The 26,248-nt window shown below is 41.9% G+C and overlaps 2 protein-coding genes across 2 annotated transcripts in view; one reads left to right on the top strand and one right to left on the bottom strand.

The window, feature by feature from the left end:
- LOC142345300 (uncharacterized) overlaps positions 1-8,420 on the bottom strand; it is a 48,576-nt gene extending 40,156 nt beyond the window's left edge. Inside the window, exon 1 of the mRNA XM_075397289.1 lies at positions 8,332-8,420. The gene's annotated coding sequence lies outside the window, so the exon portion shown is untranslated. The remainder of the gene's footprint in view (positions 1-8,331) is intronic.
- Positions 8,421-10,404: 1,984 nt separating this feature from the next.
- The window catches only part of LOC142345307 (uncharacterized), a 35,198-nt gene continuing 19,354 nt past the window's right edge, over positions 10,405-26,248 (top strand). Inside the window, exon 1 of the mRNA XM_075397302.1 lies at positions 10,405-10,659. Within this exon, the coding sequence (XP_075253417.1) occupies positions 10,446-10,659 (214 nt within the window). The 5' untranslated portion in view covers positions 10,405-10,445. The remainder of the gene's footprint in view (positions 10,660-26,248) is intronic.

Raw genomic sequence — 26,248 nt, forward strand, 5'->3', positions numbered from 1 at the left:
GCTGCTGTATATCACGTTACTAAATTAAAAATTAGCGAGTGAGATATGGGGCGTAAAAATTCAATGATTATTTTCCATTTTTGTCCCTCCCCTCAATTACGGAGCACGTTCCATTAAATAGTTATCACTAAGTAAACATTTGGCACGTGCGTCTGCGGGTGCAAATATTTTGCAGCTACAAAGCGGGGCCACAAACGAAAAAATCTAAAAGTTTGCTCACTAAGCTGGGGAGGGGGTGGAGAATAGATCCCATCTTCTTATTTCCTAAAATTTCTCGTTAAAAGCAGTGGAAGCCAAAACTAGTTAGAGCAGCTAAAATTTAGAGCCAGAATTTAGCAAATAGGCCATTCTTGACTGCCTTTATATAGCAAGTTCCCCTGCATTTAGAACATACATTTCAAGATTATTCTGCTAATTTGGACCTGTCTTCACTTTTTAGCCCCTTCTTATTTTTTAACATGGGTTATCTAAGTACATGTTAAGAGACAATCTTAGTCGCTTGCGGGACTTAGTGCACTGACACGAGGGCACTTGCGCCTGAGTGATAGGCACGAGGCCCGAGGAAACTAAGATTTTGTTCTAACGTACGTAGAGAACCAAAGGATACCAAAGTGTTGAATTTCATTTTAAACTGAAGTTGAGAGTACAACTTTGCAGATTAGTAAGAAAAGGTTTTCTTCTTAAAAATAGACAGGAGTTGAAATAAATCAAACGTCTCCGCCTCCGATAGCGAAGCGCTCGATTGTTTGAGTCTTTCCCCATTATAGCCCCCTTGAAGTTATAGCCCCCATTATGGTATATTCACCATGATTTTTTTTTTGGGGGGGGGGGGGGTGGGGAGACCCGATTATTTATAGTGGTTTGATTCAAGTGTCAAATGTTAGATTTCCAACTAAGTCTAATCTTTTTTGCCCTAATTTTATTTGTTACGTTGGCCGCCTTAGTAACTTTGTGAGATTTATTTGATTATTGAATTAATAAAGGATTACATTGGTTTAGTATAAATTAATCAGTTTCTAGTTTCTAGTTTTTGTTAAATTGACTGTTCTTCACGATTTCTGATGTTGTTATGGCTGAATACTTGCATGACTTTTCTTAACCATGTCGAATCAGTAACGGGCACAGATGGTAAGTAGTGCACATATGGCAAATAATCCACTGGGCATCAATGTTGATGACATCGCCGGCCCCATTTGCAGGGTTGCAAAGAATAGTAGGCTTCCGTAAAGACGATGCTTTGTTAGGTAAAAACTTTGTAGCCAATAAATAATTCCGATAAAATAACTGAGGGAAGAAAAAGATGGTTACAAGAGATAACAAAGCAAATGATTTTCAAAATCGGCGTTTCCAACTGACGGAGCGGGTAAAGGCAAAAAATTGTAATACCCAAAAATTGCGATACAAGCGGAAAAGGCTAAATCGGAGGTTGCTGCGGTGTAGCAACTTTCTACACAGCGCAAAAAAAACCGAGATTTCTACCTGTTGCGGCTTGTACCTACCTCCACCTAACTATAACCACTCAAGAGTGACGGACCTTTTAACGTACTGGATTTTTTAAATCGTATGTTGATCGACAAGTAAGTGATGTGACTGCACCTTAACGATAGTGTAGATTTCTGCAGGAGGAATTTATGGAAGCTGAGTGCTAAAATGATGTGAATTTGTCCGTTGAATGTGAATGTAACAGAAATTTTACTTAGCTTGAGAACGGGGCGGATCTTTTCACCGTATGCAGTCTTTATTTTGACTAGCCGAACTACTTTATCCGAGCCTGGATACACTTCAATTACCTTTGCTAGAGGCCAGAGACCACGAGGTGTGAAATCTTCCAAAATCCAGACTAAGTCGTGAACTTTTAAATTCTTATTTACTTTATGCCATTTAGAGCGTTTCTGCTGGTTAGGGAGATACTCTCTAATAAATCGGTTCCAAAAATGTTGTGCTAGAATTTGTGCTGTTTTCCAAGATTTAGTAACTGCTACTTTGCTTTGAGAGAAGACTCCTGAAATGAGGTCGATTGAGGGTCTACCCAAAAGGAAATGATTTGACGTTAAAGGTAGTGGATCGTTTATATCGCTAGAAACATTCGTCAATGGTCGCGAATTCATGTTGGACTCAATTTCACAAGTGAATGTCGACAGCGTTTCGTCTGTTAGCGTTCTTGAGCCAATGACTTTGTAGAGGAAGAGTTTGAAAACTTGAACTAATCTTTCCCAGCTGCCGCCAAAATGCGGAGCCAGAGGGGGGTTAAATTTCCAATTGATATCTACGTCTAAGATGTGGAGCTTAGATGCAAATTCTCGCGAGGATCAGAGAGCTTCTATTCCTTTTCTCAATTCGGAACAAGAGCCGACAAAAGATTTTCCGTTGTCAGAATAAAATATTTTTGGTTTTCCGCGGCGGCTAATGAATCTGCGGATGCAACTCATTGTAGAGTCTGTAGAAAGACTTTCAGAAACTTCCAAATGAACGGCTCTTACAACTAAGCATGAAAAAAGAAGGATATAACGGGTAGCAAATTTAACACACTGTTTTATAGGAAAAGGACCTTTGACGTCCAGGCCTGTTGTGGCAAACGCAAAGTGATTTTGTAGCGGTAAACGTTCACTGGGCAGATCTGACATCTAAGGTGGTTTAATTTCTTGAGCCATTCTTTGGCAGGGAATGCACTGACGTATTGTTTGTCTAACGACAGCTCGGCATTTCAGAATCCAATAGTATTCCATTAGAAAGGAACGTGTTTGTTCAACACCAGAGTGACTATTCACCACGTGAATGTTTTTGATGAGGAGCTTAACGATTGAGTTAACCCCGTCTAAAATTAACGGATGGCGAGCAGTTTCTTAGACCATTGCCTTAGACAGCCGACCTTTGGCGCGGATTTCATTTTTTCCGTTAACAAAAAGACAGAGTGCCTTTAGAGGGCTCGACGAAAGTATCTCCTTGCCTTTTTGTAAAGACAAAATCTCACTTCCAAAGTTCTGACTTTGAGCAACGCCGACGAGGTACTTGTAAGCCAGTGTGTGATGTGCGAGCGATAAGCTACTGCTCTGTTTTTTCAAACGATCGAGGAAGAAGAAGCAGTATGCTGCAACTCTAACCAGACGATTCCAATTGCTGAAGCGTGCAATGTTGATGGGACATTGAATTGCTGATTTTAGACCGGTTTGCAACGCATGAACGATGAGAACGTTTGAATTTCGTGCTTTCAAGATGTCCTGACTTGGCCAGTCACTTTGGTAACTGTAGAAAGGAAGGACCGTTGAGCCATCGAGAACTGCAGTTCATCTGTTTAACTTCATAGCCTCTTGAGCCATCATTGGCTGGATTGTCAGCTGAGGTGATGTAATTCCAGTCATGTGCTGTTGATACATCAAGTATCTTCGCCAACCTGTTAGCAACAAATATGCGATGACGTATCTCTGGGGTTCTGAGCCAATAAAGAACTGTTGCACTATCGGAGCAGAAAACTTTTTCATTAATGTGAATGTCGTGCTCTTCTGTCACGAATTGTGCGAGCAGAGCTGCGTAGACGGCGGCTTGCGACTCGAGATTTGGAATTGTCATTCTTTTGATTGGAGCTACGCGGGCTTTTCCCATGATGAATTTCACTTGAACGGTTTCATCAACGTATTCAATCCTAAGATACGAAACTGCTGAGAGTGCATACTCCGACGCGTCTGAAAATGTATGGAGAGCTGTTTCCTTTATTGCTTTGTTAATGAATAAACAGCGAGGTATTGAAATTTCGCGGAATTCCCGTAGTTCGTTTTGCAGCTGAGTTAGATCTGCAAATTCATTGAGGTCCAATGGTTTGTCCCATTTTTGGTCCATGATTCCAGGCGGCCTGTAGACTTTTACGAACTCGGATGGTGAGCGGTGCTATAAAACCTAGGGGGTCAAAAATGGATGCGACAAACCGCAGAAGTTTTCTTTGGTTTACAATAGTGTTATCCAAGGGAAACTTCTTGAAAAGTTTCTTCTCGATTACATGAGTGTCTGGTTTTGCATTCCACGGTAATCCGAGGACCTTTTGAATTTGAGGTGAAGCTTCGTTTGTGTTTAAAAGTTGATCCCTACTGACTTGTTGCAAAAACGCAGCCGAATTAGAATTCCACTTGGTGAGGTTAAAACCCCTAAGAGACAGGCAAGCCTTGGTGCTGCTCATTATGTTTACAGCTTTTTCAACGTCGTCAGTGGAAATATACAAATCGTCCATGTAGATTTTGCGTTCAACAATATGGGAAACCTCAGAAAAATGTTTCTGATTATCTATTGCAGAGCGACGTCGAGCGTACGATGCAATGCAAGGTGATGACGTTGCACCAAATATGTGGCTAGTGTATTCATATTCTTCTATTTTGCCGTTGTGATCCCAAAAGAAACGAAGATATGAACGGTTTGAAGGAGCAACTTTGACTTGCATAAACATTTGCTCAATGTCAGCGGATATTGCGATATGACTTTCTCTGAAACGCAAAATAATCCCAACAAGATTGCTGAGCAAGTCCGGGCCTTTCAACAGATTTGAGTTGAGAGATTGGCCTTGAAAGATGCTGGATGCGTTAGTCACCCGTCGAATTTTTCCGGGCTTATTTTCGTTTGAGACCGGATGATGAGGTAGATAAGAAACTGACTTTGTGTTGTCGGTACAAGGATCAATTTTTACAACATATCCGTTTTGCAAGTCCTTTTGCAAAGTCTCTTCATATTTTTCTCCTAATACTGTCTTTGTGGAAAGCTTTGCTTTTAGCTGCTTCAACTGTTTCTCAGCAAGCCATCTGTTATTCGGCAATTTTGCGTTCTCTTTCCACAAGAGACCAACTTGATAATGACCATCCTTGAATCTGGTTGTGGATTGTAAAATTTCCAAAGCCTTTCCATCGTTCTTGGACAGTGCTTTTTTCTTGGACGCAATGCCATAAATTTCGATCATCATCCAATCCTGAACTTTAGTGAAAAGTTCGTTGTCGAATTGGCCAAGGGAACAAATTTGAGTTTTGAGAACTGGATTTTGCTCATCTGCAATTATGTTGGTCTTTCCGGCACAACTCCAGCCTAATGGTGTCTTGACAGCCCAAGGTGTGTTTTTCGGGCCTTTTTATCTCATTGTAGTGGATTAGTTCAAGTTTATCAATTCCAATGATTATACACACTTGATTTTGTTTGACATTAGGAAACGTGATGTGTTTAAGGTGATCAAACTTACTACACAGTTTGTTCAGCTCACTGGTTTTAACTGGTGTCATATTGAGATCTGGTACTGCTAGCACATCGATTGAAACTACTGAGCTATTCTGAGATCTGTATGGCTTGATTTGGACAGAAACTTGAGAACAGTCTATTTCTCTAGTTGTATGGTAGCCAATGATAGGCATTTTAGCGACTGTGTGCATGACAATCTCCAATTCTGATGCTGCAGATGTAAGCAGCAAGCTTTGACAAATTCCGTTGTCTAGACACGCATAAGTATCAAGAGTTTTTACACCATTGGAAAGTTCAACCGGAACAAGGACTACTTGTCCTGTTCCATGTAATTGAACGGATTTAACGGCCGATGCCGGCTTCACTCTCTGATTATTGTCTCCAAAGCTCTCATGGAGCAGAGTATGATGCTTTCGGCCACAGTTGCCAGTTCGACAAACATTTTTTGAATTGCAATGTTGAACATGATGACTGCCAAAGCAGTTGAAGCAAAGTTTTAAGTTTTTGACATCGATCGAAAGGAGTGAGGGTTTGGAAATGAGAACATTTGTAGAGATATTGACAGGTCTCATTACTGGGGCAAACAACAGTTCTGGAGGGGCCTTGTTTGTTACCGTCTGAAAAGGAGCCACCTTGTTGACCATTGCTTGTCGTTCTCGTAGATGAGGGCAAGGGACTTTGAGTTTTCTGAATCCATGGTTTATGGGCAAAGTTTGATCTTCCATGGCTGGGTCGTGTTACGGAAATTGGCGCTGGCAAATCTCTACAAGCCTTTGCGTAGATTGATAACCAATCAGAAAGGTCTTTAAGAGACGGCTGGAGTGAAAACTTTTCGAGGGCATACTTGTTCCAGTCCAGGCGGACTGGTGTCGAAAGTTTATTTAATGCCTGATTGAGATTTGTAGTAGAATGGATGTCGTGATTGAATCCAAGTTGTTGAAATGTATCCACTAGGGTCAAGAGAAAGGCTGAAAATTGGGTATAACTTTCAGGGACAGTCAGATTAGGTGGTTTGAACTGCGAGAATTTATCAAGAAAGGCATTTACTATCCGGTTTGGGTTTCCGAAGTGTTCCTCAAGACGATTCAACGCTGGGACATACAGATTACCGTTGCAGCCGTATCCATCTATTAAATGCTTTGCCTTTCCAGTTAATAGCGATTGAAGATGTATCATCTTTTCTGATAATGACATAGGCGATCGATCTATTGTGGCTTGAAAAATGCTGAACCACTTCATCCAGTCGAGTGGGTTGCCATCAAATTTTATTGCCTGCAACTTGGGTACAGATTTCTGGAAACAAGTGGACATGGAGATGGGGTTCTGATATGAAGCAGAGCCAAGTGTAGCGGACGCCGGCGGATCTGAGAATTGTTGACTGGAAAGGAATCTCCATGATGAATTGCTGTTCGAAACATGAAATGATGTGTCCTGGTTGACTGAACTACTGTTTGAATTAGCAAGAAACGGTTCCGCAGACAAGGCACTGTGAACAGGATTTCCAGATGAAGTAGCCGTTGAGAAACCAATATTGGATTCCATATTAGCCGGCGGCGAAATGGAATTGGATTGAACTGAGCTAGCGGGCGCTGAAGAGTCCGACGAAAAAAGTTGACCTGACACTTCGTTCCCAGCGGATGCTGAGAAATTTGTAGAGGTCCTGTTAGTGTTAAGAATGGTTGGGTTACTGCTGCTACTATCAAATGTTACCCTTAAGTTTCCTGATGAAACATTGCTTACTTCTGCGCTTTGAGTTTCTTTTTTGTGTTTGCGGAGGGCAGCGGTTGTTTTTCGAATCTTGAATTTTAGTTTGCTAAGTTGAAAACAGAGCGTATCTGCGTCTTCTGATGGTGAGATGTCCAAAAGCTCTTGAACGGAGTTGTCGAGTTTCTCTTGCAGCTCTTTAATTTCGCTCAATGTTTCTTCTAGAGTTTCCGTGTCCTCCCCGGAATCGATTCCTGAAACAACAAATTCGATGCAGGATTCAATTTCGCTTTCAAACATTAGCTTTTGGTTTTTAATGTGTTTCAAATGAGGATCAACAGAGGATTCTTCGTTTTCACCCATAACTGGTGTTTGTGAACTCGTAGAATTTACCTGATGTTTAACTCTTGTTGATTTTACGGTTCGAGTAAGAACCATTAACTCTGTTTTCTTGAGTGGGTCTAGAGCTTTGAATTTAATTTAGCCACTTTTAGGAGCATTGTTAACCAAATCTCAAGGCCAAAACCTGTTTATTTAACTACCGGTTAACAATTACCTACCAAAGTGTACTAAACCCTGCCAAAACTTTGATACGGTTTTTTACAAAAACTACCGAACCTTACCAAACCTTACCGAACCTTACCAAGCCTTACCGAACCTTACCAAGCCTTACCGAACCTTACCAAGCCTTACCGAACCTTACCAATCTTTACCGAGTCTGATCAAACCTTACCAAGCCTTACCGAACCTTACCATGCCTTACCGAACCTTACGAAGCCTTACCGAACCTTACCAAGCCTTACCGAACCTTACCAATATCTACCGAACTTTACCAAGCCTTACCGAACCTTACCAATACTTACCGAACCTTACCAAGCCTACCGAACCTTACCGGATACCATCAAATACCAATACCAGATTGATAAACTCAAAATTTACCAAATAACCACATTAAAATCTGGACACAAACCGAGGTTTATGCCAAAACACACGGTAGGAAACGTTGGTTTTGCCAATAGCGAAATAAAATTTTAATGGCGGTATCGCAGCAATAAAACAAATGGCTGAAATTTATTGCAAATTGTTAACACGTCCGGAAAAAATTCTCTAGGTGCGAGAAAAAAACAACGCTTGGGAAGTTACTGGCGAATCACCAGAGTCAGAGGAAATAAGAATAAGGTAATCAAGGGAGTCCCAGATATAAACTCTGTGTTGGGTTGGGCGATGATGGGTTGCCTCGAGTTGGGTTGGTTGAGATGGGTCTTTGTCTAAAATTTCCTTCTCTACCCTGATCACGAGAAAAAAAAATTCTGGAGAAGGAAATTTTAGCTGTCCATTCTTTCGTTGGGCGCCAGAATGTTACGTTGGCCGCCTTAGGAACTTTGTGAGATTTTTTTGATTATTGAATTAATAAAGGATTACATTGGTTTAGTATAAATTAATCAGTTTCCAGTTTCTAGTTTTTGTTAAATTGACTGTTCTTCACGATTTCTGATGTTGTTATGGCTGAATACTTGCATGACTTTTCTAAAACCATGTCGAATCAGTATCGGGCACAGATGGTAAATAGTGCACATATGGCAAATAATCCACTGGGCATCAATGTTGATGACATTATTGTCCTAAATAAGGACACTAAGTTTAGAGCATAAAATAGATTTTTACTGCTTTAAGCCTTTCAACCTTTCAACCTTTCAAACTTCAACCTTTCAAACTAAGCTCTTTGCCTCAAAGTTTTAATAACCGATGAAATTATACTCCAGGGTCTCTAACTAAGATTGCAGTTATGTACAGCACGTCAAACTAAAGAATCGTATTTGCACGTGTGACTTTTGGATTTGACCTCAAGATGAGCGACAGCTCTAATCTTGAGAGTAAAAACAAAGAAAATAGTCTCCCTAAAAATGAAAAGGATCCCTCATCAAGTCAAGCGGATGTCCCGAATTACGGAGCAACAAAATCGGCAAAAGGTTCGCGTCATAGATCTGGTGGGCATAAAACTCTGGCTGCCACCACCCAGAAATCATCAAACCCCGCGATTGAGGTGATCGAGACCCCTGCAGACGATTCCAAAAAAGTGAAACATGGGCATCGAAAATCGGAGAGCAGAAGACAATCTGTGCAAGAAACTATAGGGACCTTTTCCGTTTCCCCCTAACTCTCCTTCCCCACCCTCAAATTGTTAATCGTAATCCGCTGTTATCCGCGGCCCTCAGATACACATTAAATTTTAAATCATTATTTATTAGGAGTCAAAGACTCAATTTCGGGTTTAGGGAAGAACAAATAGGCCCAATGAAAAAACGATGAAGCATTGAAAGTAAATATATTTAACAACGGCAGCATTTACAGGTACATTTAACAAAATGTACCCCCCCCCCCCATTATACCCCCCCCCCCACGAAAATATAGCCCCTATTATGGTATAAATACTGTGATGGGGGGGGGGGGGCGGGGGGTGGTATAGGTTAGGTTATATGACCTGCAAGCTGAGGGGGGCTATAGGAAAAACCCAACAAAATAGCTACAAGGGCTACTCAAACTAAAGTATATATATTTTTCTCTTGCACGAAATAATTTATGCAAAATAAATTTTATCACGTTCTGGTGAAACTTGCAAATAATATGCACCCCACTAAGATCTTACACATGAAATTGTAACTGGGGAGGGGACACAAGTGGAAAAGATCCAACTATACAGACCTTAATACTGATGTTGGAAATGGGCCAGAGCAGGAGCCGGCTCCTGGTTACTCCAAATCTGCGGTTGAAAAGAAAGCCCCCGAGTACGATCGGGGAAGTGGAAGAGGTTTGCCCAAATATAGTAAAGAGGACCTCAAAAAAGGAAACAAAAAGGAAGCAAAATGTTCCCTTTTAACATCTACTCTGTGCCACCCCCTGTCTTAGTGGGCAAACATTACCCCCCCCCACGCTGACATTTTGGTAAGACCCCACCCCTGAAGTTTAGCGGCTACATTTTATTGGTAATCCCAAACGCACACACACGCTTAATCACGCTTAATTGTATTGTTTCATATACCCCCGCCCTCCCATTATGATATACAGATACCATAATGGGGCTATATTTTCGAGGTCGAGGGAGGGCTATAATAGGAAAAAGCACTCAACGCATGTGGAACGCGCTGTATTATATAATGAATTTCTGATCTTTTCCGTATTTTTGATTCCCCGCGAACGTTATGCACCCCCAATTACAGAGCACTCCCAGACCATATTTTACATAATAATTTACTATGTAGTGTCACGTGCTCTGTAACTGGAAATGCATAACGTACGGGAGGGGCACGTACGGAAACAATCCTGATTTTCTACAAGAAAGCCGCGAAGGCACGAACGTCGTGAGAACACATGAAGGTCTGAACATAGGGCAGTTTCCATCTGGAACGGTTTGGATATACTTGATTTTGATCTGGCACCTCAGCCTGGGTGGTCAACTACAAATAAGATTTTAAATAAGGGAACATGTTGAACAGGCAGCAGCGGCTAGGTGTGTGAACTGGTGTGTGACGTCAACAATGATCACAGTATTCATGATTGTGTTCATACTAGTCCCTTTAGCTTGCATTGCCATCGGAGGTGTTGGCATTAAAGAGTGCAAAGTTGAGCAGATGATCCCGATTTGGTTGATAGTTTTCGGATCCGCATTTATCATATTCCTCATCATATGCATAGCTGTCCAGATAACTACCAGGAAAAAACTGCGGAAAATGGACGACCATGGGACTGCAGGTATTTTGGTATTTCGGATCTATTCTGCCCCCCCCCCAGTGTTTTGTTATGACCCTCCGTTTATGTGTTATTATATAGCACGTTACAATCTAAAAATAATCCTGGGGGGCCATAAAAATATATGGATCTATTCTGTTTCGGCCTCCTCAGCTTAGTGAGCATAAACTTTTTATGACGCCAGGCGCACGTGCTATTTTCTTACATAGTAACTTGGTATATAACAACATATAAATTGTAACTGGGGGGTCATAAAAAACACTGGGCGGGCGAAACAGAATAGATCCAAAATATATTCCCACTACGCTGGGGGTGGGGGGGGGGGGACAGAATAGATCAGGTATTTTTTTAATATCTAACACCCATGCCCCTCTTAATGTGGTTGAAACATAAAAATTGAATACATGACTTTTATATCCGTTAGTTTGGCTGTCATTGGGCTAGCCACATTGCTCTAACCGGTTCTTATAAATAAAGTAACATAACATAAGGACTTGTGCAAGTCTGTCGTAAAAGACGATCATCGGATTAATCACAAAGTTCCTTTCGGGATTGACAACAAATTATTTGATCCAACAAGTCTGTCGTAAAGGACGCTCATCGGATTAATCACAAAGTTCCTTTCGGGATTGACAACAAATTATTTGTTCCAACAAGTCTGTCGTAAAGGACGCTCATCGGATTAATCACAAAGTTCCTTTCGGGATTGACAACAAAGTATTTGTTCCAACAAAGTATTTGTTGCGGCTGCTCAAGAATCTCAGCGAAACCGATATATCACAGCCTGGTTCTCGAGTTTTACGCCGGTCTGGTTCTTCACTGGGTTCGATTGACTAACGATCTCGCAGAAATAATTAGTCTCTCGGACGTATTAAAGGACTGTAACTTTAATTTGGATGATTGAAGTTAAGAAAATTCTTTGTGATAGTCTATGTTCAATCTCGTGCTGAAGTTGTAAGGCTTCAGCCAGTAGCTAGTAATGTTGCTAACTTCTCGTCAAGTAAGCTCAACTTACTTAGAACTCGCAAGATCTTAAGATCTGGCAAAACTTAACAAAAAGACTAAAGTTGTTAAAGAATCAAATTTTAGTCTATCTGAGAGCCAACTGCTCTTGGTGACAGCTTCTAATGGTTCTAAATACAATACGGTTTCACTAATCAGACAATTAGGCTGAAGTAAATAATCAAATATTTATCATTTATAACATCATTGCTAGTTGTTTCTGATTGCTTAATCAAGAAAATGATTTAAGTCAATGTTTACATGGTAAATGCAAATACTGCAATATTTACTTTTGTTGACATAAGCACTGATGGTTATTACGTGGCTGTGATTGCCTCGAATGTATGGTATTTGACCTTTAATGGTCATCTAAAGTAGAATAAAATGAACAACTTAGGAAGTTTAACAAAAAATAACAAAATATAGAAAAATTCAAATTTTGCACCATTTAACTGCTATTAGCCCCACTTAGGGGTCTGATGCAATAACGTTCGTCGGGTCCATGGATAGCTTAGAGGTAACCCTTACCGTGGACCATAACCTCGGGTTGGTCAGGTTTTGCTTTCCAAAAATCGGGGGGTGTACAAATTTTCGGTCCAAACTCGTAAAATTTTTCAGCTTTGACCGTTTTCGATTTTTGACAAATTTCAATTTTTTTGGTTTCAAAAGTTATTTCCTGCTTTCTGATTGCTTTTGTAGCTGATTTGAATTGGCGCCAACATCGCCGGCCCTGTTTTCAATCTCGGAAACACCATCGTAGAATACTGGCGCTGACTTCACGATTGACCGGTTTAGTTCTCCATGTGCCATTTTGACTCTTGCTGATCTCACAACTTCATCGTTGCCAGTGAAGATCTTAATGATTCGACTAGCCATACTAACTCGCCTTCTTTCAATTTTCGCACATGTTCTTTTGACCACTTTGATCTCTGGTCCCATTGTGGAAGATTTTCACGAGTCCATCTTTTCCAGATCATGTCGGCATATGCTTGAGCTGTTTTGAAAGATTTTCTCAGGTCGTGGTAGCGTTCATTAGATGGCATGAAAGGTGCACTCGCGTTCTCTTGTCCTAGCAAGAAATGATTTGGTGTGAGCGCTCTCAAATCTTCAGGGTCGTCAGTTACTGTTGTCAGAGGTCTTGCGTTGAGTGTTTGTTCCACAAAACACATTGTTGTGCTGAGTACCTCGTCAGTGAGATTTCGGTTGTCCAAGATTGCAATAATGACATTCTTGCAACTTTGAACCAGTCTTTCCTAGATTCCACCAAAGTGTGGCGCTCCAGGTGGGTTGAATTTCCAAACGATCTTTTTCTGAGCTAAGTCGCTTTCAATCTTAGCTTAGTCTCATTCGTCCATGAATGCTTTCAGTTCCTTGGCTGCTCCAACGAAGTTTGTGCCGTTGTCACTTATGATGGTTTTTGGGTAGCCACGTCTTGCTATGAATCTTGTCACTGCAGCTAGACATGACTCGGTATCCAATGACTGTGCGACTTCGATGTGTACTGCTCTGGTTGTCTGGCAAGTGAAGAGGCAGCACCATCTCTTCAAGGTACTTCGTAGGAACTTGACTTCAAAGGGTCCGAATTAGTCGACTCCGGTATGGTTGAATGGGAACACATAGATCCGGTATTTTTTTAATATCTAACACCCATGCCCCTCTTAAGGTGGTTGAAACATAAAAATTTAATACATGACTTTTATATCCGTTAGTTTGGCTGTCATTGGGCTAGCCACATTGCTCTAACCGGTTCTTATAAATAAAGTAACATAACATAAGGACTTGTGCAAGTCTGTCGTAAAAGACGATCATCGGATTAATCACAAAGTTCCTTTCGGGATTGACAACAAATTATTTGTTCCAACAAGTCTGTCGTAAAGGACGCTTATCGGATTAATCACAAAGTTCCTTTCGGGATTGACAACAAATTATTTGTTCCAACAAGTCTGTCGTAAAGGACGCTCATCGGATTAATCACAAAGTTCCTTTCGGGATTGACAACAAAGTGTTTGTTCCAACAAAGTATTTGTTGCGGCTGCTCAAGAATCTCAGCGAAACCGATACATCACAGCCTGGTTATCCTGTTTTACGCCGGCCTGGTTCTTCACTGGGTTCGATTGACTAACGATCTCGCAGAAATAATTAGTCTCTCAGACGTATTAAAGGACTGTAACTTTAATTTGGATGATTGAAGTTAAGAAAATCCCTTGTGATAGTCTATGTTCAATCTCGTGCTGAAGTTTTAAGGCTTCAGCCAGTAGCTAGTAATGTTGCTAACTTCTCGTCAAGTAAGCTCAACTAACTTAGAACTCGCAAGATCTTAAGATCTGGCAAAACTTAACAAAAAGACTAAAGTTGTTAAAGAATCAAATTTTAGTCTATCTGAGAGCCAACTGCTCTTGGTGACAGCTTCTAATGGTTCTAAATACAATACGGTTCCACTAATCAAACAATTAGGCTGAAGTAAATAATCAAATATTTATCATTTATAACATCATTGCTAGTTGTTTCTGATTGCTTAATCAAGAAAATGATTTAAGTCAATGTTTACATGGTAAATGCAAATACTGCAATATTTACTTTTGTTGACATAAGCACTGATGGTTATTAAGTGGCTGTGATTGCCTCGAATGTATGGTATTTGACCTTTAATGGTCATCTAAAGTAGAATAAAATGAACAACTTAGGAAGTTTAACAATAAATAACAAAAAATAGAAAAATAACAATTTTGCACCATTTAACTGCTAATAGACCCACTTGTGGGTCTGATGCAATAACGTTCGTCGGGTCCATGGATAGCTTAGAGGTAACCCTTACCGTGGACCATAACCTCGGGTTGGTCAGGTTTTGCTTTCCAAAAATCGGGAGGTGTACAAATTTTCGGTCCAAACTCGTAAAAGTTTTCAGCTTTGACCGTTTTCGATTTTTGACAAATTTCATATTTTGGTTTCAAAAGTTGTTTCCTGCTTTCTGATTGCTTTTGTAGCTGATTTGAAGTGGCGCCAACATCGCCGGCCCTGTTTTCGATCTCGGAAACACCATCGTAGAATACTGGCGCTGACTTCACGATTGACCGGTTTAGTTCTCCATGGGCCATTTTGACTCTTGCTGATCTCTCAACTTCGTCGTTGCCAGTGAAGATCTTAATGATTCGACTAGCCATACTAACTCGCCTTCTTTCAATTTTCGCACATGTTCTTTTGACCACTTTGATCTCTGGTCCCATTGTGGAAGATATTCACGAGTCCATCTTTTCCAGATCATGTCGGCATATGCTTGAGCCGTTTTGAAAGATTTTCTCAGGTCGTGGTAGCGTTCATTAGATGGCATGAAAGGTGCACTCGCGTTCTCTTGTCCTAGCAAGAAATGATTTGGTGTGAGCGCTCTCAAATCTTCAGGGTCGTCAGTTACTGTTGTCAGAGGTCTTGCGTTGAGTGTTCGTTCCACAAAACACATTGTTGTGCTGAGTACCTCGTCAGTGAGATTTCGGTTGTCCAAGATTGCCATCAGGACATTCTTGCAACTTTGAACCAGTCTTTCCTAGATTGCACCAAACTGTGGCGCTCCAGGGGGGTTGAATTTCCAAACGATCTTTTTCTGAGCTAAGTCGCTTTCAATCTTAGCTTTGTCCCATTCGTCCATGAATGCTTTCAGTTCCTTGGCTACTCCAAGGAAGTTTGTGCCGTTGTCGCTTATGATGGTTTTTGGGTAGCCACGTCTTGCGATGAATCTTGTCACTGCAGCTAGACATGACTCGGTATCCAATGACTGTGCGACTTCGATGTGTACTGCTCTGTTTGTCAGGCAAGTGAAGAGACAGCACCATCTCTTCAAGGTACTTCGTAGGAACTTGACTTCAAAGGGTCCGTAGTAGTCGACTCTGGTATGGGTGAATCGGAACACATGTTCATCAAGTCGTTCTCGGGGCAGGTCCGCCATCGGTGGGTGGATTGCGTTGGCGTTCCTGTGTCTGCATTTGATACATCTTGACTTGATTTTTCGTAATGCATTTCGTAGTCCAATGATCAAGTATTTTTGTTGGAGCATGTTTCTCACGTATTCTGTGCCTTCGGTAAAGTTGTCACGATGAGCTCTCTCCAACAGATGTTGTACTACTGGATGCTTTGCTGTCAATAGTATTGGGTGTTTGGCATTGTAAGCGAGGTTTGAATGCTTCAGTCGACCTTTCACTCGAAATGTTCCATCTTATTCTATGGAGGGTGACAATTTGGCGATGTTCAATGTTTTCAAGATTTCTTTGCTGTTTGCTATCGACTTTGAAACATTCGGGAAGATTTCGGTTTGAACAAATCAAAACAGTATTTGCTCTGCTTGATGAATTTCATCCGCTTCGAGGGAACCCCTCTGCTTCGTTTTTAACCTTATGCAGTAGGCAATGAAATTTCTGATTCGGTTGAAGGTACTGTATTGTCTCCAGTCAAATAGTTGGTCTAGTTTTGTTTTTGTTGCTGCAGTAATGTTAACTTGCTCGGATTCGAGTTGGTTCTCTTGACACCATGGCTTTGGCCAGTTATATTCATTTGTCTGTAGCCATGTCGGCCCGTTCAGCCATACGGATTCCTTGAGGCCTTCGATGGACATTCCTCGGGTTCCTATGTCGGTAGTGTTTTCGACACCTTTGAAGTGTCTCCATTGATCCATCGATGAGCTTTCCAGTATTTCCACTGCTCCGTTCGCAACGAACACATGTTGTTTCTTGTGGGCTGCTTGTAGCCACTGTAGCACTGTTGATGAGTTGGTCCAATGATAGATTTTTTCAATTGTGACATCATGAACATTGAGTATCTGCTTTCTGAGACCAATTCCGTAAGCTGCGGCTTGGAGTTCTAATTTCGGTATTGTCATATGTCTGATGGGTGCCACACGACATTTCCCTATCACATAGGTGAGTCTCAACTTTGCTCCGTCCTGCAGATATGCCAAGATGAACATTGCTTCTTCTGACGCGTCTGTGAAAATGTGAAGTTTGAGGTTTGAACATCCATTTTCACAATAAAGTCGATTGTCCTTATTTCTCTCAACTCAGAGCACCAATCACTGAACCGTTTTGAGTGTTATGCTAACAACTCTTTGCCCAATGCTTTTCTCATTGCTGCCCAAATGCTTTTGAGTAGAGGACATTTCACTGAGTTATTTTTACCGGAACTTCTTGCTCAGTTCCATGACAGACAATGAGACTGTCTGTGTCCACATTCCAGCTTAGTCCAAGTATTGAGGATGATTGAGGTTCCATTTTCTCAATTCGAATCCACCTTTGCTGAGTATGCCTCTGATTTTCCGGAAGATTTCAATCGCTTCTTGAGGTGTTTCGACTGACTTAAGGAAGTCGTCCATGTAGAAATTTCGCTTAACCATTTTGACGAGATTTTCGTCGTTGACTGCGTTATCTTTCGCCACTTGGTGCTAAGCGTAATTTGCACAAGTCGGCGAGCTTTTTGCCCCAAAAACGTGGCTTGTATACTCATAGATTTCTATTCTCCGCGCTGAATCTTCTCTCCAGAGAAATCGCAAACATCGGTTGTCGTCGTTTGGGACAGCAACTTGAAGAAACATTGCTTCTATGTCGGCTGATAAAGCTATTTGGTGTTCTCGGAAGCGAAAAAAGATTCCGATCAAACTCTGCAGCAAGTCTGGCCCAGATAGAAGTTTGTCGTTTAGGAATACACCTTGGTACTTTGCCGCTGCGTTGCACGCTTTTCTGACTTTTTCGGGTTTGTGCGGGTTTATGACGGGATGATGTAGAAAATACCATTGCAGTTTGTCTTTGGTTTCATTCAGTTCAGCTTGATCAACTTTCCGAAAGTATCCAGCGTTGACTTCCGTGTCAATGGTTTCCTGATAGCGCTTTCGTAGCATCTCGTCTTTCTGTAGGCGTCGTTCTAGGGACTTGAGCTGCCCCATTGCAGAGTAGAAGTTGTTCGGCAACTTCACTTCTTCCTCTCGCAAAAGAAGTCGAACTTCGTATCTTTCACTGTTGAATCAGGTCGTTTGTTCCAACGTCTTGATTGCTCGTTGTTCGTCTTTTGAATGACCTGTGACATCGCAGTTTGATGCGTAGGACTCGATATCCTACCACTTACTCAACTGGTTTGCTAGTTTGTCATCTGCAATTGATGTTGCTGTTGTGGCAAGAGTTGCTGCCTGCTTCGCTGGTAGCGGTCCACTTAAGGCCCAGCCAATCTCTGACTTCACTGCCCATGGTGCTGCTTTGTCTTCTGACTTCTTGAATTCAAAAGGGCGATGAAAGTTGTAACAGTCTTGTCCATGAAGGTTTGACAAGTTCCTCAGATATGGGTTGCGATCTTTTAACTCCTGCAGCTCCACATTTTGGTCTCCCAACTTCAGTTTCTCGTGGACATAGAATTGTACTGTTGTCAATGGTCGAGACTTCTCATGCGCTGAAACAGCTATCGGCACTATTTCAGTCTTTACATCCTGTGATCCATGGATCCCTGCTACTGATAGAGATGCTTTTCGGCCTTGGAGTTGGAGTTTTGACACCACTGATTTGTCCACAAATGAGATTGAGGATCCTGAATTACACATTGCTAGTACATTTAGGCTTAAGTCTCTGTTTGTCAGCTGGATTCTCACCATTGGGAATCCTCCTTGGGCGAGGTTAGTCACTACTGCCGTTGTAGCATCTGAGACATTCTTTGTAGTTTCCTTCTTCGGTAGGTCGCTGTGCAGAAGCCTGTTGTGTCGCCTTCCACAGCTGGGTACACTGCTTGTCCTGCTTTTGCAGTCCTTCGACATGTGACCTGGTCTCAAACAATTGAAACACAGTCAGAACTTTTGGACTTGCTCTTGTCGTTCATTTAATTTCATCGAATTGAATTTTCATAAATCCAAACGGGGTGTTGTTCGTCTTTGAGGGGACATTAAAAATTCTTGGCTTTGCTTGACTCTTCAGCGTTTGAAGCAAAGGTACTCGTCTTCGGTTTATCACGGCTTTCAAATTTATTTCTGTCAAACGACAAGATTGTCTTTGCTAACAAGTTCTCATGAATTACAGCTTTGGAGGCAATCCACTCTTTGAAAGTAATCAGGTTGCCTCTCAGTAGTTGACGATCTTGCATGTACTGCAACCACTGTTCTCTCATTTGCAGAGAAAGTTTTCTCGTTGTTGAACTTAGCCCTACTTCGGCTTCTAGGTCTGATGTGTATCCAAGTTGAGTCAAGGTGTTTACCACGTTTGTAACCACATTTGCAAATATGACGATGCTCGTGGAATCGTCGTGTCGAATTGTAGGATGAGTATGTATTTTCTAGAATTGAGCGTTGACGTTGACATCTGATCTGCCATACTTCTCACAGAGTATATCACAAGCATGATAGTATGATTGAGAGCTGAATCCCATTCCCGATATTGCTGCTTTCGCTTGAACCGTGAGACTGGTCTTCAAGTATTGCATCTTTTCCGTATCGCTGATTGGCTTGACCTGACCAGTCTGGTCATTCCAGGGGGTCTCCGAAAACTCAGTCAGTTTTAGTTTTGGCAAGCCACTGGCACCACTGCTTGGTACTGGTTGGTAAATGACTTGGGGAGTGGTGTAATTCAATGTGCTCCTGTTTTTGCTCTCAGCAGACCTGTTTCGAGGGTTGTTAATGGGACTCTGACTTTTGTTTCTATCTTGAACTGCTGACGTTACCTATTGCTGAAACGTCGTCCTTGTCAACGGCGGTGCTGGTGGGTCCGTTACTCTAATTGGTTTACTGATTTCTGGTTTCTTGAGAATGCTCGGTTCAGTCAGTTGCGTTGAGAAAAGTTGCGTTGAGTTTGGAGCAGCGGGGTAGTTTTCGGGTAGGTGCTGAAACGTTTGTCATTTCTGTCCCTTGTGACTTTCGTTGGAGGGTCGATAACAACATTTGGAGATAGTGGCCGTCTAGGGACAGACTGTTGGGCCACGGATTCTGCCCACCCAGCCGTTCTTTCGTGATTTCGTTTTGATCCAACACTTTCTATGTCATCTGCCACTGATCCAGATGCTTTTGAGCTTCCTTTGGTCAACGCAAGTTTCAGACGTCTTTGTTTTTCGTCTTCACCTGCTTTCTTTCTTTCATTCTCAAGGGGTCGCTGCCGAAGACGCAGTTGGTCTTCTTGTTGTTGTATTTTTAGACGTAACTCTTGTTCTCGTTTTTGTTGTTGTAACCCTTGTTCTCGCTGCTGCTGTAGTTGCTGTAAACGCAAATCTTTTCTGCAACTTCACTTCTTCATCTCGCAACAGAAGTCGAACTTCGTATCTTTCACCGTTGAATCAGGTCGTTTGTTCCAACGTCTTGATTGCTCGTTGTTCGTCTTTTGAATGACCTGTGACATCGCAGTTTGATGCGTATGACTCGATATCCTACCACTTACTCAACTGGTTTGCTAGTTTGTCATCTGCAATTGATGTTGCTGTTGTGGCAAGAGTTGCTGCCTGTTTCGCTGGTAGCGGTCCACTTAAGGCCCAGCCAATCTTTGACTTCACTGCCCATGGTGCAGCTTTGTCTTCTGACTTCTTGAATTCAAAAGGGTGATTAATGTCGTGACAGTCTTGTCCAAGCATCACTTCTAGATCGTTTAGATTGTAGCTCTGGTTTGGCAAGTTCCTCAGTTATGGGTAGCGATCTTTTAAATCTTGCAGCTCCATAATTTGGTCTCCCAACTTCAGTTTCTCGTGCACATAGAATTGTACTGTTGTCAATGGTCGAGACTTCTCATGCGCTGAAACAGCTATCGGCACTATTTCAGACTTCACATACTGTGAGCCATGAATCCCTGCTACTGATAAGGACGCTTTTTGGCCTTGGAGTTGAAGTTTAGACACCACTGACTTGTCTACAAATGAAATTGAGGATCCTGAATCACACATTGCTAGCACATTTAGGCTTAAGTCTCTGGTTGTCAGCTTGATTCGCACCACTGGGAGTCTTCCTTGGGTGATGTTAGTTGCTACTGCCGTTGTAGCATCTGAGATATTCTTTGTAGTTTCCTTCTTCGGTAGGTCGCTGTGCAAAAGCCTGTTGTGTCGCCTTCCACAGCTTGGTACATTGCATGTCCTGCTTTTGCAGTCCTTGGACATGTGACCTGGTCTCAAACAATTGAAACACAGTCAGAACTTTTGGACTTGCTCTTGTCGTTCATTTAATTTCATCGAATTGAATTTTCATAAATCCAAACGGGGTGTTGTTCGTCTTTGAGGGGACATTAAAAATTCTTGGCTTTGCTTGACTCTTCAGCGTTTGAAGCAAAGGTACTCGTCTTCGGTTTATCACGGCTTTCAAATTTATTTCTGTCAAACGACAAGATTGTCTTTGCTAACAAGTTCTCATGAATTACAGCTTTGGAGGCAATCCACTCTTTGAAAGTAATCAGGTTGCCTCTCAGTAGTTGACGATCTTGCATGTACTGCAACCACTGTTCTCTCATTTGCAGAGAAAGTTTTCTCGTTGTTGAACTTAGCCCTACTTCGGCTTCTAGGTCTGATGTGTATCCAAGTTGAGTCAAGGTGTTTACCACGTTTGTAACCACATTTGCAAATATGACGATGCTCGTGGAATCGTCGTGTCGAATTGTAGGATGAGTATGTATTTTCTAGAATTGAGCGTTGACGTTGACATCTGATCTGCCATACTTCTCACAGAGTATATCACAAGCATGATAGTATGATTGAGAGCTGAATCCCATTCCCGATATTGCTGCTTTCGCTTGAACCGTGAGACTGGTCTTCAAGTATTGCATCTTTTCCGTATCGCTGATTGGCTTGACCTGACCAGTCTGGTCATTCCAGGGGGTCTCCGAAAACTCAGTCAGTTTTAGTTTTGGCAAGCCACTGGCACCACTGCTTGGTACTGGTTGGTAAATGACTTGGGGAGTGGTGTAATTCAATGTGCTCCTGTTTTTGCTCTCAGCAGACCTGTTTCGAGGGTTGTTAATGGGACTCTGACTTTTGTTTCTATCTTGAACTGCTGACGTTACCTATTGCTGAAACGTCGTCCTTGTCAACGGCGGTGCTGGTGGGTCCGTTACTCTAATTGGTTTACTGATTTCTGGTTTCTTGAGAATGCTCGGTTCAGTCAGTTGCGTTGAGAAAAGTTGCGTTGAGTTTGGAGCAGCGGGGTAGTTTTCGGGTAGGTGCTGAAACGTTTGTCATTTCTGTCCCTTGTGACTTTCGTTGGAGGGTCGATAACAACATTTGGAGATAGTGGCCGTCTAGGGACAGACTGTTGGGCCACGGATTCTGCCCACCCAGCCGTTCTTTCGTGATTTCGTTTTGATCCAACACTTTCTATGTCATCTGCCACTGATCCAGATGCTTTTGAGCTTCCTTTGGTCAACGCAAGTTTCAGACGTCTTTGTTTTTCGTCTTCACCTGCTTTCTTTCTTTCATTCTCAAGGGGTCGCTGCCGAAGACGCAGTTGGTCTTCTTGTTGTTGTATTTTTAGACGTAACTCTTGTTCTCGTTTTTGTTGTTGTAACCCTTGTTCTCGCTGCTGCTGTAGTTGCTGTAAACGCAAATCTTTTCTGCAACTTCACTTCTTCATCTCGCAACAGAAGTCGAACTTCGTATCTTTCACCGTTGAATCAGGTCGTTTGTTCCAACGTCTTGATTGCTCGTTGTTCGTCTTTTGAATGACCTGTGACATCGCAGTTTGATGCGTATGACTCGATATCCTACCACTTACTCAACTGGTTTGCTAGTTTGTCATCTGCAATTGATGTTGCTGTTGTGGCAAGAGTTGCTGCCTGTTTCGCTGGTAGCGGTCCACTTAAGGCCCAGCCAATCTTTGACTTCACTGCCCATGGTGCAGCTTTGTCTTCTGACTTCTTGAATTCAAAAGGGTGATTAATGTCGTGACAGTCTTGTCCAAGCTTCACTTCTAGATCGTTTAGATTGTAGCTCTGGTTTGGCAAGTTCCTCAGTTATGGGTAGCGATCTTTTAAATCTTGCAGCTCCATAATTTGGTCTCCCAACTTCAGTTTCTCGTGCACATAGAATTGTACTGTTGTCAATGGTCGAGACTTCTCATGCGCTGAAACAGCTATCGGCACTATTTCAGACTTCACATACTGTGAGCCATGAATCCCTGCTACTGATAAGGACGCTTTTTGGCCTTGGAGTTGAAGTTTAGACACCACTGACTTGTCTACAAATGAAATTGAGGATCCTGAATCACACATTGCTAGCACATTTAGGCTTAAGTCTCTGGTTGTCAGCTTGATTCGCACCACTGGGAGTCTTCCTTGGGTGATGTTAGTTGCTACTGCCGTTGTAGCATCTGAGATATTCTTTGTAGTTTCCTTCTTCGGTAGGTCGCTGTGCAAAAGCCTGTTGTGTCGCCTTCCACAGCTTGGTACATTGCATGTCCTGCTTTTGCAGTCCTTGGACATGTGACCTGGTCTCAAACAATTGAAACACAGTCAGAACTTTTGGACTTGCTCTTGTCGTTCATTTAATTTCATCGAATTGAATTTTCATAAATCCAAACGGGGTGTTGTTCGTCTTTGAGGGGACATTAAAAATTCTTGGCTTTGCTTGACTCTTCAGCGTTTGAAGCAAAGGTACTCGTCTTCGGTTTATCACGGCTTTCAAATTTATTTCTGTCAAACGACAAGATTGTCTTTGCTAACAAGTTCTCATGAATTACAGCTTTGGAGGCAATCCACTCTTTGAAAGTAATCAGGTTGCCTCTCAGTAGTTGACGATCTTGCATGTACTGCAACCACTGTTCTCTCATTTGCAGAGAAAGTTTTCTCGTTGTTGAACTTAGCCCTACTTCGGCTTCTAGGTCTGATGTGTATCCAAGTTGAGTCAAGGTGTTTACCACGTTTGTAACCACATTTGCAAATATGACGATGCTCGTGGAATCGTCGTGTCGAATTGTAGGATGAGTATGTATTTTCTAGAATTGAGCGTTGACGTTGACATCTGATCTGCCATACTTCTCACAGAGTATATCACAAGCATGATAGTATGATTGAGAGCTGAATCCCATTCCCGATATTGCTGCTTTCGCTTGAACCGTGAGACTGGTCTTCAAGTATTGCATCTTTTCCGTATCGCTGATTGGCTTGACCTGACCAGTCTGGTCATTCCAGGGGGTCTCCGAAAACTCAGTCAGTTTTAGTTTTGGCAAGCCACTGGCACCACTGCTTGGTACTGGTTGGTAAATGACTTGGGGAGTGGTGTAATTCAATGTGCTCCTGTTTTTGCTCTCAGCAGACCTGTTTCGAGGGTTGTTAATGGGACTCTGACTTTTGTTTCTATCTTGAACTGCTGACGTTACCTATTGCTGAAACGTCGTCCTTGTCAACGGCGGTGCTGGTGGGTCCGTTACTCTAATTGGTTTACTGATTTCTGGTTTCTTGAGAATGCTCGGTTCAGTCAGTTGCGTTGAGAAAAGTTGCGTTGAGTTTGGAGCAGCGGGGTAGTTTTCGGGTAGGTGCTGAAACGTTTGTCATTTCTGTCCCGTGTGACTTTCGTTGGAGGGTCGATAACAACATTTGGAGATAGTGGCCGTCTAGGGACAGACTGTTGAGCCACTGATTCTGCCCATCCAGCTGTTCTTTCGTGATTTCGTTTTGATCCAACACTTTCTATGTCATCTGCCACTGATCCAGATGCTCTTGAGCTTTCTTTGGTCAGCTCAAGTTTCAGACGTCTTTGTTTTTCGTCTTCCTCTGCTTTCTTTCTTTCGTTTTCAACGGCTCGCTGCCAAAGACGCTGTTCGTCTTCTTGTTGTTGTATTTTTAGACGTAACTCTTGTTCTCGTTGTTGTTGTTGTAACTCTTGTTCTCGCTGCTGCTGTAGTTGCTGTAAAGGCAATTCTTCTTGCTGACGACAAAGTTCTATTTCCTCACGCTCCTGCTCCAACTCCAACTGCCGCTCTCGCAGTCGTTGCTCTGTTTCTTTCTTATATTTGTGTTTTCGAGCTCCATTTCATCTATCTTTCGCCTTCTCGATGATCGCGAGTTGGCGGTACTTGGTTGTTTTCTGCTTCCTTGCGTAGCAGAATGCCTGGAAGAGACCTCGACGTTCTGCTCAGCATATTCTAGTGCTCCATTTCCGGTATCAATTACAGTCTTGTTTGGGTCTTTGTCACCAACCGATGTAGATGACACTAACGATGTTTGATTTCCACAATCCTTGCTGAGCCTGTACTGCTTGATCAGGTCTCGATAGTAACTTCTAGCATTACTGAAATTCGCAAACCCTTGGGGACAAGCTTCTGTCTTCATTATTTGAAGAAATTCTGCGAAAATTGCATCTAGCTTTTCTAATAACCGTTGTGCCTGATTACACAGTATCTGTTTTTCGGAGTCGCTTAAATTTTCTGCTTTCAATTTCTTTTCGAGTTTCAACAATTCGTTCTCGATTGGAACAGATTCTTCCAATAATTTGTACGCTTGCGATGTATCTTTCCGATAGTCGACGACTACTGCGCGACATTCTTCAATGTCTCGGAGATCCGGTACTTTGTCAACTACCCATGGCAAAACTTTTCTTCTAACATACGCTTGGTGTCATTGTCAAAGCTTTCAAAATACTTTAGTTTTAATAGTAACCTCTGCTGTTGTCGGTTGTCTTCCAAGTTGTCGTACGTCTTGAAGAAACATCGATAAGCACCTTCGGCCGTCATTGTTTTGTTTTGTGTCAGGTAGCCTTCTAGCTCGTTGAGGTGTCTGGAGAAGGACTTGAGTAGGTCAGCTTGCTCTTTCTCTAACGTCTTGACTTGACCACTCGTCTTCCAATCAACTGTTTTCCAGTGTCTAGTGGGACTTTTGCTGGCCATCGTAGAGATTTCGTTCTGGTCCACCAAATTGAATCGAAGATTCGTTGCTGTTCGTGTTGTTGTTGATGTCCGAGTCGGCGGACCAAACGTTGCGGCTGCTCAAGAATCTCAGCGGAACCGATATATTACAGCCTGGTTCTCGAGTTTTACGCCGGCCTGGTTCTTCACTGGGTTCGATTGACTAACGATCTCGCTGAAATAATTAGTCGCTCGGACGTATTAAAGGGCTGTAATTTAATTTGGTTGATTGAAGTTAAGAAAATCCTTAGTGATAGTCTATGTTCAATCTCGTGCTGAAGTTTGTAAGGCTCCAGACAGTAGCTAGTATTGTTGCTAACTTCTCGTCAAGTAAGCTCAACTAACTTAAAACTCGCAAGATCTTAAGATCTGGCAAAACTTAACAAAGAGACTAAAGTTGTTAAAGAATCAAATTTTAGTCTATCTGAGAGTCATCTGCTCTTGGTAACAGCTTCTAATGGTTCTAAATACAATACGGTTTCACTATTCAAACAATTGGTTTAATTTAAATAATCAAATATTTATCATTTATAACATCATTGCTACTTGTTTCTCAATGGTCATGTTCACATAGTAAATGTTAAATTACTGCAATATTTACTTTTGTTGACATAAGCACTGATGGTTATTACGTGGCTCTGAATTCCTCGAATGTATGGTATTTGACCTTAAATGATCATCTAAAGTATAATAAAATAAACAACTTAAGAAGTTTAACAATAAAAAACAAAAAATCGAAAAATGCCAATTTTGCACCATTTAAGTGCTAATAGCCAC

This window comes from Convolutriloba macropyga, chromosome 1 (assembly GCF_964194025.1).
Source record: "Convolutriloba macropyga chromosome 1, txConMacr16.3, whole genome shotgun sequence".
Taxonomy (NCBI): Eukaryota; Metazoa; Xenacoelomorpha; order Acoela; family Convolutidae; genus Convolutriloba; species Convolutriloba macropyga.